At 46.5% G+C, this 14,150-nt stretch overlaps 1 protein-coding gene across 1 annotated transcript; it reads left to right on the top strand.

Annotated features, from left to right (window-relative positions):
• The first annotated feature begins 3,453 nt into the window (after window positions 1-3,453).
• Window positions 3,454-9,253, top strand: LOC135902633 (uncharacterized). Its single transcript, XM_065432826.2, has 3 exons — window positions 3,454-3,777; window positions 6,832-7,024; window positions 7,803-9,253. The coding sequence occupies exons 1-3, from the start codon at window positions 3,575-3,577 to the stop codon at window positions 8,079-8,081; spliced, it is 675 nt and encodes a 224-aa protein (XP_065288898.1). The 5' UTR covers window positions 3,454-3,574; the 3' UTR covers window positions 8,082-9,253.
• Window positions 9,254-14,150: the final 4,897 nt, after the last annotated feature.

Here is a 14,150-nt window from a genome sequence, read left to right on the forward strand (position 1 = left end):
GGCATCGTCACATATCTAAAAAATATGCCTATCCAAAGCACACGTTGGAATCTATCAGAAGCGAACCTTTTGTGGAGCGGTGGGTATTGAATCCTATACGACTAACAGGGATACGTACGATTGTGTTTACTTTCACCTATGCAGCGTACAACGCTATTCAATGTTCATGTTTATCCACCACAAAGATCAGAACTGTAATCTCGTGCAGTTCTTATGTTTATGCACTACACCGCTCACAAAATGTGGTGAAAGGCAAACACCAAATCAGGCGGATGCACAGTGGGGGATTTGTACGGTCGGCGCCAGCCACCCCTGCGTAGAGCGCGGCAACGGTGGCCTCCGGGGCGCTCCTGAGGAAGCTAGCGATGTCTAACGGTAGCTGATGGGCACGTCTGGGCACAGCAACTACTGTTAAATGTCGCTGGCTGGCTCGTAAGGTGCTCCAGCAGCCACCGGTCCAGCATTCTACCCAAGGGTGACGCCGACTGTACGTAGTGATGCAACGAGGACGAAGGCGATGTATAATGCTCGTCCAAGAAAGAATGCTGTCGATCGGTGTAGGCACCGAGAAGTACAATGAATTTCTAGTTAAATAACTCCGGCGCAACCTGGATGATCCCTCCATCGTTTACCTCACCAACACCATCAACGAAGTGTGGAAGAAAGGCGAGCTACCCGACGCCTGGAAACTTGTCCACGCGATCTTCGTTCCCAAACCGGACAAGGTGCCTAGCCTATATCACCTCCGCCCCATCTCGCTCACGTCGTGCGTGGGTAAGGTGGCCGAGCACGTCGTCCTCAACGGGATCGGTCGATACCTCGAGGACCACGAATGCCTCCCGTAACACAAGAACAGCTTCCGACCCGGGTTATCTGCCCAAGACGCCAGGTTGCTCCTAAAGCATCAGATTCTTGATTAAGGAAACACTCGGGACATCCGTGCCATACTCTGTCTCCATTCGGAAAAGGCATTTGATAACATCGCACACTCGTCCATCCTGAAGGCAATCACAGACCTTGGGCTTGGGCGTTGGTTCCATGACTTTGCCCGCTCCTTCCTTACCCGCCGCAAGGCCGTCCTACGCGCAGGGGACCTTGTGTCGGAAGCAGCCGAGCTCGTACAGCGGGGCACCCCTCAGGGATCAGTCCTCTCGCCGAAGCTTTTCAATCTCGTGATGATCGGGCTCTCCGAACGACTGTCGAAGATCAACAGGCTAAACCACACCATTTACGTGGACGACATAACCATCTGGTGCTCCGCAGAGTTGGATGGCTTCATCGAATCCGTCCTGCAGGAGGCCGTCGAAACCGCTGAGTCCTACCTCGAACACACTGGTCTCAAGTGCTCCCCCACCAAGTCGGAACTGTTACCGTACTTGCCCAAACGTCGGGGTGCCAAGCCCAGAGGGTGGAAACCCCCAGCTGAACGCAACATCACCCTCCGTAGCAGGGCCGGCCGTAACGTCTCCAAGGTACCCTCCATCAGGGCCCTGGCCTTGATCATCAAGTTTCTAGGAACAATAACACCCAAATGGTGAAGCAGCTCACGACCAAGACGCAGAACGCTATACGACTCGTACGCAAAGTGGCTAACTGTCACCACGGCTTCAAAGAACACAACCTGCTATGCTTTGTACACGCGTTTGCTCTCCGCCACTTCACCTACGTCACTGGCATGCACAATTAGCTACGCGCTGGGCGCAATAAACTCAACTCCTTCATCCGAAAAGTAGTGAAACGGGCCCTCAGCCTTTCGATCACTACTTCCACGAAGAAACTCCTAGAGCTTCGCGTGCACAATACGCTAGAAGAGATCGCCGAGGCTCAGGAGCGAACGCAGGTGACCCGACTCACGACCACCAAGGCGGGCAGCCACATGCTGCGCGAGCTCTGCTTCTTCTGATCGACTACCAGGGATCCACCGAAGTTGACGCCGGTTCCCCGTGAGATCCGATACTTCATCACGATCGCTCCTATTCCGCGAAACGTACATCTTGACCGCAACAGAGGCAGGCACCTTGCCCGGGCGACCGCCTTTCTCCAGCGCATTGAAAGTGGACGACGGCACGTTCGTGGACGCCGCCGCCTACCGCAAAAACAGAGCCTTCGCCGCGGTCGCGGTCTCATCTACGCAGCGGACCCTCAATTCCGCTATGGTCCTCACCCGTGACCCCGAGGTGGCGGAGCACGTAGCCATAGCCCTGGCCATGCTCGACGGCAAACGGAAAGTGATCTGCAGCGACTCCAGACTGGCCATTAAAGCCTTCGAACGTGGCGTCGTCTCCGACCAGGCGTTACGCATCCTCCGTAGTACGGACCTGGGCACCCTCAAGCACCACACTGTCATCTGGTTCCTTGCCCATCTAGGTCGGCTGCCGGGTGACCGAGATGGTCCCCCGGCAGCCGACTGCCTTCCTCAACCTCAACGAGATCGCCCACGATGCAGCGTGTGCGCTTACCGACCGCACCGTCCCCGGGTAACCCCATCTCGTCGAGCTAGAGGACAATAGGGACGCGCTCATTACGTACAGCGAAATTACAAAACACTTCTACCTGGGGCGCCGCTTCTTTCCGCCACCACACCCAAACTTACAGGCCGCAGGCGCCAACACTTCGCTTACTACAGACGCACATGTATCCAAACCCCGCTAAATTACACGTTTTCTATTCCAACGCATACCCTATCGACACGTGCCCCTCGTGCGGAGACACGGTGACACTTGCACACACGCTCTGGGAGTGTAGAAACGTTCTTTCCGACTCTACCTTGGACAAGTGGGAGAAGTCCCTCAGAAGCTCACTATTCGCCGACCAGCGATGGGCTGTCAGCAGGCCCGCGAAGCGGCCGCCAGGTACTCCTTGTCGGTCCGCTAAGTGCGTCCTGCAGGACCATAATAAAGTTTTCCAGTCCAGTACATAACTATTCTACAGGATTCGACAAGAATGGGCACACGCCCAGTGGTACATACCGAATGGATAAATCAAGCATACATAGAACTGACTTGCAGTACTAAGTTGCTTACTTAGGACTACAAGCAAGTTTTATATTTCAGTTATCAGCAAGTATTAGTCAGCGAAAAGAAAACCATTATGCGCTTTAATGAAGTTCCATCATGCAGCAGGGATGTTTAGTCCATATTCAAATTAGATCATTCATTTTCATTAATTTATCATCATGGAGTGGTGGCAGGCACATGCTTAGAGCCACGAAACGAAAGAAGATGACAAGCAACATATATTGCACTGCAGAGACAAAGAGAACGTTAAGAACAATTGAGATTAATATGGACCAGGAGCAGTGAAGCTCTGAGCTCGCTTTCAAAGAAGCGAGCTTAGCCTGGAGCAAATGTTTGGATAAACGAGAGCATGGAATCGTCATGGAAGTTGAGCCTTCTTCTCCGCCTGCACACTGCAATCAGCCACATCGCCAGGAGAAGCAATTCGCGAGCAAATGGAAGTTCATGGGAGGCGACGAAAACGAAGTCGCGCCGACATGCGGCCGCAAGGGCGGTGTCGGCGTCCCCCCTGACGCACCCGTGTGGGCATCGCGGCCACACGAGTGCGGAGCGGCCTCATGGCCAAAGCTGGCGACGAGGACTCCAAGAACGCTGCCAAAGTAGTATCCGAGCCCAACATGACGTACGTCGAGGAGAACGCCGACCTGCGGGCGCTCATCGATACGGTGAGCAGGTCGCGACCACCGGAAGGCGACACCACCCGCATGCTGCTCGGCCAGTACGAGACTGCCTTCCCCGAATTCAAGCGCTCCACGCAGAGGTGAGCTCGACGCGCTGCGAGTGCGCTCATGGATGGTGATTGCCGGTCCGGATGCAGTGCACTGCGCGCTCATGTGATCCCCACATGTGACCCGCAGATCACGTGACATCGCAGTAAATATTAACGCGCCATCCACGCGTACCAAATGAGTGAAAGACTTTTAGAAATGCTGTGAAAATTCTCATTGTAGTATAGCCTGAAAAATCGGGGTATATTGCTGACCATGTAATTTTTGTTTACATACTTCATTCTCCTCTCGTGAAGAAAAGTAGGCTGGCTCACATACGTTGGCTTCTATACCGGCAACGCCACTCTGCAGTAACAGCACTGAAGCACATACTACACAAGCAGATGGGCAGAGAAGGTGCGCAGTGGAACTGTGGGGACACTCACGTTCATTGAACGAACGTGTTGCGTAAAAAAGCGACAGACAGCAAGAATAGTTAGTCATCCAAGTTTGTTGGAGAAAGAAAGACGACGAAACTAACCTAAGGAGCCCGCAACACTTTTCTTGAAGCTTGTCTAAACTTTGCATGTTCCAATACAGGCAATGAGTCTAAATAGGGATGTTTTCTGCTTTCACATATATCCTGCAGCATTTCGCACTGCACGCTTATTAAACGAATGGTTGGGGTATGTTATATTTACACTTGGCTGGTCTTCGTGGAAACTTGCAACTTGATTGAAATTAAAGAAAATTATCTAGTTACTTTCGTATGACAAATGTCAAAAAGAAAAAGAAAGACATCGAAAAGAAAAACAACACTTATGTATTCTGATTCTTTAAGCGACGTGTAATAGCATGTGTAGACTGTGTAGCCTGTGTAGTGCCTTCTTAAGCATGAAAAACTCTTCAAATACTTAGGTGTGCGGTTCTTGTGCAAGCTCGACATAATGCACCTGCGTTCGTGATAAACGTTCTTCGCTTTACTGTATAAGCAATCATTCCTTCAAATACTTTATGGTCTCAAATACTTTATGGTCTTGTACTTCCTCATTGGTCGAATGTGTTTCAATGTACGTTTAGTGCGACTAATATTGGTAATGAAGTAAACTGTCTTTTCGAGGACGCCGCTTGAAGGTTACCTGAGGACGGCACGCGAAGATTTGAAATTTCCATTTGATGCGAATGCCTGTATCACGTCAAGATAGGTTCACGATATACGGTAAGAATGCATGGAGAACTTTATGTGGTATATAAAATTCATACGCACGCTACAACGCTTACAACGCAATAACCTTGTTCGTTTAATCATGGAATAGAAAAATCACAAGTTAGCGCGGTAGCTTTATTCAAACAAAAAGCCAAACAACAAACATTAAACTGCAGTGATTCTTTCGGCTCTTAACTTATTTAATACGATAGCAGCAAACTTTCCCAGCGGACACTGCCATGTGTTAAGAACACCTTGTTATCTGCGGTGCACCAGGGACTTACATCTCCCCCGCCCTCTCTAGAAATTTATGTGAACACTATACCTGGCATAGAATGGTCTGCACCGTAAATAACAAAACACTGCCATATCCTAGGAACACTTTGTTATTTGCGGTGCGCGAGGGGAATAGGTATCCTCTCCCCCTCTCTCGGACCACCCTCTTCCTCCAAAATATTTTCTCGCTACTGCATTGCGGTGCACAGAGAAATGTTTTCGTCTACCATACCTGCTGTGGCCTCCCAACACTTACAGAGACGCCTCTCAATTCTCTATGGGAACGTACCAGATTACAGAATCATCGCATATCAGGCGCGTGCCCAGAATTTTTTTGCAGGGGGGGGGGGTACCTTTACCAGTACAAATGTTAATAGCGCCCGCTATTCGCCATAAAGACGCGTAAACCTGCCAAAGAGAAATGAAATAAGGTGTATCTCGCAGGTACGCCTGTGAGATACACCTCTCCTTTACTAGGCAAAAATGGAACCACATGAAATGGACTCGCGCAGGAAAGAAGCGTAGGAAGAACAATGCCAAGAACAATTAAAAAAGGGAAAGTGTAAAAGAAAGATTTCTATGGTAGCACAGAACTTTAAAAAAAAAACAGCAGTTGACAACCAAGGCACATGGCCCACGCGGGGTTGTGTTACTTCGCCAGTCAATCACTGAAGCAAACAAAATCGTCGTCATGCGGTCTTTTCAAAATGGCGTTGTACATGATACCTCCGAAGCGTCTGCTGTTCTTGGAGTCTTTTCATCGACGGAAGCAATGACGTGTGCAATAGACATGGACAAAGTATATGGAGTCTGAGCATTTCACTCTTCGAAAGTCTACCTGCCATGGTTGTTTAGTGGCTATGATGTTGGGCTGCGAAGCACGAGGTCGCGGGATCGAATCCCGGTCATGGCGACCGCATTTTCAATTGGGGCGAAATGTAAAAACACCCATGTACTTAAATTCAGGTGCACATTAAAGAACGCCAGGTGGCCCGAATTGCCGGAGTCCCCTACTACGGCATGCCTCATGGTTTCGGCACGTAAAACTCCATAATTAAATCTTCAAAGTCTGCGGTGCCATTCATTTCACTGATCAACCCGTTTTACTCATGAAACTTCACTGCCAACTGAAGTGAAACTTGACATTAAATAGTTGCAGCAAAACAAGCATGTTATTTCAGTTCCATAAAGAATTAGGATTTGGCCATTCCACTATAAAAGGCGAGGCAAAAGGCATAAGATTACGCCCTAATAATTTTATTTTTGTGGTTACCGCCTTGTTTGGGTAACAGGAAAAGTTTGAAGTACGAATTATTTGCAGCCTTGCGGAGGAACAGTGGCTGGTGGTTATGAGGGCGTGTGCGGGACCTCACTGTACATTTGAGTTGTATCGGACTATAGCAGCGTTTTTTGAATTAGCTGTGGAAGAATAATACAGGAATATACTTTTGCGGAACAATCACAGTTCTTTTGGATGTGTCGTTTAAATCGGGGGGGGGTGGGGGGGGCTCCCCGGCCCCGCCCCCCTGGGTACTTACCTGTCAAACATCCAAGTGGGTAGTGACATCCATGTTCTGAGAATGGAGATAACGTGAGGACAATGCCTCCATCTTTCCACAAACAGACTTCCTTCTACCCTGAGGCGGACGCCAGGGGATCGCTCCCTGGACCTGGACGACGTAAACGAAGTGAAGATTGGCATCGAGAAGCGGCTCGATGAAGAAACCATCGACAACGAGCATTCCTTCACGCGGAAAATTGACGGCGAGCAACGGAAACGCATTGCCGAGAGTCAGTGCAAAAAATCTTCGTTCCAGGTTAGTGAGGCGCCAGCTAATGCCGTGCGGTGTGCGTCGATGTTTTATTTTTACAGGGCGGCGAAGAATCGTATTTAGAGACAGTCAAAAGGCTCAATAAACCAGCAGGAGTTCCTGCTTCAAGGCGCTATAAAAGTACTTTTACCCATCCCCCACCCCCGTTTGGCGACAGACTGGTCAATTAAAACTTGCGCTGCGACCAGTTTTGCGTTTGAGATTTTTCTTATACCTTTCGCGTGCGCAAAACAAATGCACGTATACTCAATAAGATGTAGTGAACAGAAGCGTTCTCGAGGATGGTTTATCTCAGAAGTCCTAGAATGCACCAGCAATTTTTGCTGCAGGTCCTGTAGTTTTAAAAGATACACCGATCTTTGTAACGTTTTTTAAGGTAACTTTATAAGCACTTGTTTATGAATTTTATAACCCTGCATTTGATCAGCACTTTATCAGTCACTACGAGTAAAAACTAAAAGCTGCTAAAAACTCTTTAGTAGCAACCACTGTCACACTTCGGTAATGACTAATATTAAAGAGAAAGACATTGCCGGATTCCTTGAGGGTCTTGAATGATGTATCCTACTAGCTACGTGGACGCGTACGGTGTGAACTTACGTTGTCCTGCTGCTTTGTGGTGTATCTCGTGGGCCACGCGTAGTACAAAATCAAAGGAAGGTGCATTGACCATCTTTCAGATGTTAGCGTTTCGGTCACACAAAGACGGTCGTACGATCCTTTTACGACTGCGTCTGCCCGTCGTGGCTATGGCACGCTGCAGGACAACACGAGCGTGCCGGGAGCGGGTGCCGCGTCGGTGCCACCGCTGCAGTTGGGCACGCTTCGGCGCGTCAAAATGACCAAGAAGCGCACCGTCCAGGGCAAGACCACCATCAACCGGACCACGACGCGCAAAGAAGAAGAGCGCAGCATGACGTCGCCCACGGGGGAGACCGACTGCCGCCGGAACGTGGACGAGTCGAGCACCACGGCCGAGAACGCCGAGACACACGAAGAGGAGCTCGTCGAGACGTACGACGATGATGACGCCGCGCTGTAGCAGACTGGGCACGCCGGCATTTAGTCAGTATCACGCAACGCACGGGAGCGATCGAGCACGGTGACACGTCTGAAACGCTCACAGTGGAGAAAAAGGGGGAGGGGGAGTCAGCGGCGCGACTTCTCCGAGTTTATTCAGGGAATTGTAACTACATACTAAAATGTTATATTATATAAACGGGATGAGTACTTGATGTTCAGATTTGGCATCACTTCGCTCCTCTTCACGGCTGCTTTTTATTGAGGTAGCCTTACCTAGCAGTGAGAAAGTCCAGGGGCGCAATGTTTGCTCGAGAAAGTAACGAAAGTGAAGAAGAATATAAGTGGTCGCAATGGTAAGCTTCTCGGGGCAATGGTGAGTTTCAAAAACATGTCTACTGGCGGCGAAAACGTCCCGTGAGGGTTAGCAAACTGTCCGAATTTTTGGCATACTTGGTTGAGTCAAGTAATGCCTCTGGAGGATCAAATTACAAAAACCATAAGACTGATAACAGACTAGAAGCCCAGACTCTTATCTGAACCTGACATGTAGACGCCATGTTCTTCATTTTGATATCATCGCGGCTCAAGACTATTCTGTCTGTTTCTTCGAGGCTTTAAATATGTTGCAGTCTTAATGGGGTATCGTACCTAAACTGTAAGCGAGGGCTGACACAGGGAAGAAATAGCTTCGTAATAAGTGACTGGTGCAAAAAGCTACTGCAGGAGCCTGCTAGCTAAAGTATACTACAGTGCCTGCACTGTCTAGGCTCAAATCAATCCAAATGCCCTCCAACTTCCCCTCCCCCTGTTTTTTCCAACGCGAGTTACCGCATGTCACGTAACACAAAGCCTTATTCCTTCGTGGTTTCCATGAATAACCGCGACGTTCTGCAGCATGACCTTGGGGACTCTGGCTCAAACCCGCCTGCGCTTGTATAATGGACGATGGTCAAGCATCAAGATTTGGTGCTTGCATTGCAAGCATTTGCTGTCCTAAAGTGCAAATGAGAGGAACTTCTATAAGATCACTGCTTTTCTCCAACAGGACGGCAAATGTGATGCGACATGGCCAAGTACTAGGGCGGAGAAAGTCTTTGGTATGGGCGCTGTAAAATTCTACAAGACGGACGTACTTAACCGAGGAGCGAATAATATATAATCGAGGAACGAGTAAACACTTCTTAGGGCTAAGCTGGGCTTCTCCGTTTCTCCATGCGTTGCCTTTTCATACGAAATGCAAATACGGCACGGGTACAGACATCCACATCCCGCTACGATTCCGGAAAAACCCGGAGCATAGTCAACACGGTTTTAGGAAGACCTCCTAGGCGTACAATTGACAGTGCAATAAAAGACGCTTTCCCGAATATGGAAAACAGAAAACTGGCTGACGATTTTAATAAGTACTTCATTGAATCGGTGATGAAGTTACTTACGCCCAGTCCATCGGGATTCCGCGTGTACGTAACCCAACAAATAACTCAAACATTCATTCTGCTTACTTAGCTTCTATCTCAGAGACTGAACTCTGGAATACAGTCAGGTAAATAATAATAACGAAATCACCTGGCTACGATGACATTAGAATAAGGGATATCATTGTACATTTTGGTAAACTAAAAGCGATGATACTACAGATAATTAACGAAACACTAAAGACAGGACATATCTATAAGAAATTGAAAATCAGCGCAGTAAAACCCCCTTTTAAAAAAGGCCCAGGAAATTCTTACAACTACAGACAAGTTGCTACCCTTTCGCCTATTGCTTGTATTTTTGAAAAAAAAAAATGTGTTCGTTCTAATATGATGTCATTCTGTCAAAAGTATGATTTATTAAGCCAAACTCAATATGGTTTTCACCCTGGACAGTGCACAATTCATCTGTTAGAAGATTTTAGGCACTTTATCTGCGCTGAAATTGATCGGAACCATATTGTTCTAAAACTTTTTATCAATCTTCAGACGGCATTCGATATAATCAATCATGAACTTCTACTACATAAAATAGATAATTTTGGTTTCAGAGGGCCATATCGGTCATTCTTTCATAATTTCAAAGAGCGAAAACAGTGTGTCAAATAGATGACTATTATAGTGCATTATCAGATATTAAATAAGGAGAGTACCTCAAGGGTCCGTCCTAGGACCCCTCTTATTCAACATTTATAATAATGAACTAGCCAGCTTACCGCTCAAATTCAAGCTGTACTTATACGCAGATGACACTGCCCTTGTACTGCCTGGGACATCTTATAGCACTTCAAACAGATATACAATGTGTGCTCTTTCGGTTTTCTCTTAATACAACAGTCATTAACAAAGCCAAAACAAACCTTATATGTTTACACAATCCACATAAAGTCGTAATAAATTCCAAGCTAATTTACTTGCACCACTCATGCTTTGGGAATTGTTCATGTATCCCGGTGAAGTTAGTAGATAGTGCAAAATATTTAGGCATGACGTTCGACAAAACGCTATCTTAGAATATCCATATAGCGGAAGTCGCAAATAGGTTGAAAACGGTTTGTGCTTATCTATATGCCCTGAGATAGTTATGTGATGCATATATAGGAAAAATAGTTTATAAGAGCTTAGGCGAGTCAGTAATAAGATATGATCTTACATTGTACGGCCGCGCATCTATTTACAAATTAATTGTGTTAAATAATATTCCAAGAAAAATTGCCTGTATCCTGTCATACGGAACACAATTTCATAGTGAAAATGTATTACTTAGCTTGAATCGTGTCGACGTATTATTCATAGAGAAGCAGTTACTATTTGAAATTTTGCATAAACATTATTTCTGTGGTTCTTTCAAATTGAGAAATATACAAACACGCAATTTACGCAACACAGAAAAGTTTATTATTCCTCGTGTCTACACTCATTACGCAAAGAGAAACCGTAACTTTTATGTACCTTCAAACTCTAACAAATTTGAAATCAATACCCCACTCACCTCTGTCCGACAAATTAAGCAATTCATACGGTCATTTGTGCAATCAATTGAATGAATCCACATGGCTTCCTATGCTGTCCAGTCTATAAAAAGTATCTTCTATTGTTTTTTATGTATAATGTGGAAAAAAGATAATCTCACGTTTATGCATGCTCTGTCTTTGTGTAAGGCCTCGTTTCTTTCTTAGCTGTTTCGCGACATACTAATGTTGTACTTCATGACCTATGTTTCCTTATGATGTGAACGATATCTGCTTCTAATATGTCTAAAGGCTTAATTTGTGCATGCATCTGCACTGAAGCAACAACGCTGTGCTGTCCAGCCACGCTCACAAGCATTAATGCGCAAGCGGGCTGGCTATTACAATGCATGTTTACTTGGAAATAAAATTATTATTATTATTATTATTATTATTATTATTATTATTATTATTATTAGCGTCATTCAGGCATGTGCAGGCGTTCGCGTGATCCTTAACTAACCTGGTTTTACTTAGTCAGGTATGTGCCGCTACAATACAGAAACTTTTTACAAACCTCTGTCTAATATTATGCAAGTAAAAGTGCTCAAAATTTAGGATTATCATAAGCGCCCCCGGGCATGTTTGGAGAAGTAAGAAGCTGTCTCAGAGTAGATGGCCCACCGATTCCACGCCCTCGCAGCGGCAAATGATGCAGCGGCCTATAGAGCTCCGCTTCCTCTTTCTCGGTATCCTCAGACGTGAGGAAAGAGCTCTAAGAAAGTAGGCCGCCGGGTGGAACGTTTGTGAGTAGTGTGTTCCAATTCATTCCAGCAAGCAAAGCTGACTTGACTGACGTCTATGAAGATAGCTTCTCCTCTGCGTCGGTCTGCGTATTGGAGCACAGGCACGACTGGAAATATTTCACCCGAGGTGTAAAAAAGTTTTGACGTGAAGGCAAATTGAATGTTTTTTCTGTGTTCGTTTTTCCCCCACAAATGCATAGGAATAAAAAAAAATCCTTAATTCTCCCGCATTTTATTCGAGGATGTGGTACTATACCTGCTTCATTGCAGATGGCTTATAACAGACCACTGATGTTCGACGACTCGAACACATTGCTTTCATTAAACAAGGTTTTTCCAAGGCGGTGCGGACCCCTCACCTAAATAGCACTCATGCGTAAGGTTTGACGCCTCCAGGCACGTCTACGGGCCTCTAACGTGGTCGTACTCTTCCCGCAGCTCTTCCTTGTAGCACCACTGTGTGCATTCTTCTCGCAGTACAGCAGAATTTTCTACATTGTCGTGTACTTCGATGCTGTCTCCTCGAAGCTGTATTCTTTGTTGTCTTCGTCAGGATAGGAAAATGACATTTTAGCTCGGGGCTTCTCTCTAAATACATGGGAACGGAGCAATCGTTCTTTTCTCGGCAACCACTGCATAGAATTGCACGAGGTTTACTACATTTACAAGAACATTTTCTTAATCTATAGTAACTGTAGCAAGCAGATTTTTTAAAATTTATTCCGTCAATGTTTTCATAAATATGTTTGAAAACTGCAAAATTAGAAATAACTGATATGTACAACTCTCTAACTCAGAAATGAAAGACGACATCACAATTGTGTAAACTGCACCAAATAATACGCTTAACGCGTATAAAATTTGAATATTATAGATTGTTTTAAATTATAGCATGTATTTGTCAGTAGAATCTTTACCAAACCTCTGTCAACGTTGTAACAAATTCACGTAATATGTAAATTTAGAAATCACATTTGTCCGCTTTGGCTGTTCTAACGGATATAATTCACAAGACTGCGGTATCAGTTTTTGTTGCGAGTCACTAATTTGTAAACTTCGCGTTTCTAGTTTCTTTAACAGTACCGATTCTTGGCCATTTTTGTAACGCATTTCGGTCCTAAATAAAGATTCTGCTTCTATAGTCACTAGAATTTAGCTTTCTGAAATGCAATACCTTCCATTAAAATTGGTTCAGCAGTTCTTTGAAAAAAACATTTCAACGTTTTACATGTAAAGCTTCCTCTTAAGCTGGTGGCTGTCGGGCGATGACGGCCAGGATTTGGTAAGCACTCATACTTTCGGTCAAAGGCAAATCGAATACAGTGTTCTTGACCGAAATACATGGAGTGCGACATCCTGTAGCAGTGGCGAGATAGACTATCGCACATGCAATAAGAGACATTCGCAGTTCACGCAGGTACTCGTCTTGCTGAATGTGTTCCGTCCCTGTCTTATAGCGACGTTAAATGTTTTCACAGTGTGTGACCAGCCGAACTCAATTCAAGATACTGGCGTTGAGCTCTCAGTGCGAACACTCCGCTCCTTTTTCATAAGGGCGATACATGTTTCACGAGTCTTTTTGTTATTCTGACTTTGCTACTGGATCCATGCAGAAATGGGCCTACTTTTACAGCGAAGCTGTATATGGCTAGCCGATTCCTCCGCCCGTCCGTCCGTATGTCGGTCGACTGCATGCCAAAAAATCCTCCCCCATGGGCATGCGCGAAACAAAAAAGAGAAAGGCATGTGATTAGCCAACACCACCTAGATGCACAAAACCTGTTTACGCCGGTCCATGACGCCACGCTACCTGGCCCGAAATTTCTATTGACAAGGCTGGCGTGTTGAAAGCGGTGATGCCAAAATCACTGTTGCCTACTCGGGAGCACCCCCATTAGATTCTATGGCAGTCGGGTCAGGTAACACGATGTCATGGATCGGAGTGAATAGGCCTTGTGCTATCTAGGTCGTGTTGGATTGGCTGCGCCAGTAGTGACGTCGTTGCTCTCCGTTACAGCCCAGCGCGCGCAGCAGTTTCTTTCCGTCTCCGAAATGAGAAGGGCCACGTGTCATACGTACTCCTCAGGAGCAGGCAGCCTTCGATCAGCGACGTCGCGAGCAGAACCGCGAACGAGCTCGTCTACGCCGTGCCGATGGCCGATGCTGCAGTCCGGGCACAAGAACAGGCTCGTGCAGCCAAGCGCAAGCAGCAACTGCGTACCGAGGATCCGGCAGCCTACCAAGCCGTCGTTTAATGAATCGTCGGGATAACCCACTATTAAACACCGGGGCCGCACATTTCAGCTTAGCTGGTTAATCATCTGTACGGAGTGCTTGGGCGGTGAATTTTCTTCTT

The sequence above is a fragment of the Dermacentor albipictus genome, chromosome 1 (genome assembly GCF_038994185.2).
Source record: "Dermacentor albipictus isolate Rhodes 1998 colony chromosome 1, USDA_Dalb.pri_finalv2, whole genome shotgun sequence".
NCBI lineage: Eukaryota > Metazoa > Arthropoda > Arachnida > Ixodida > Ixodidae > Dermacentor > Dermacentor albipictus.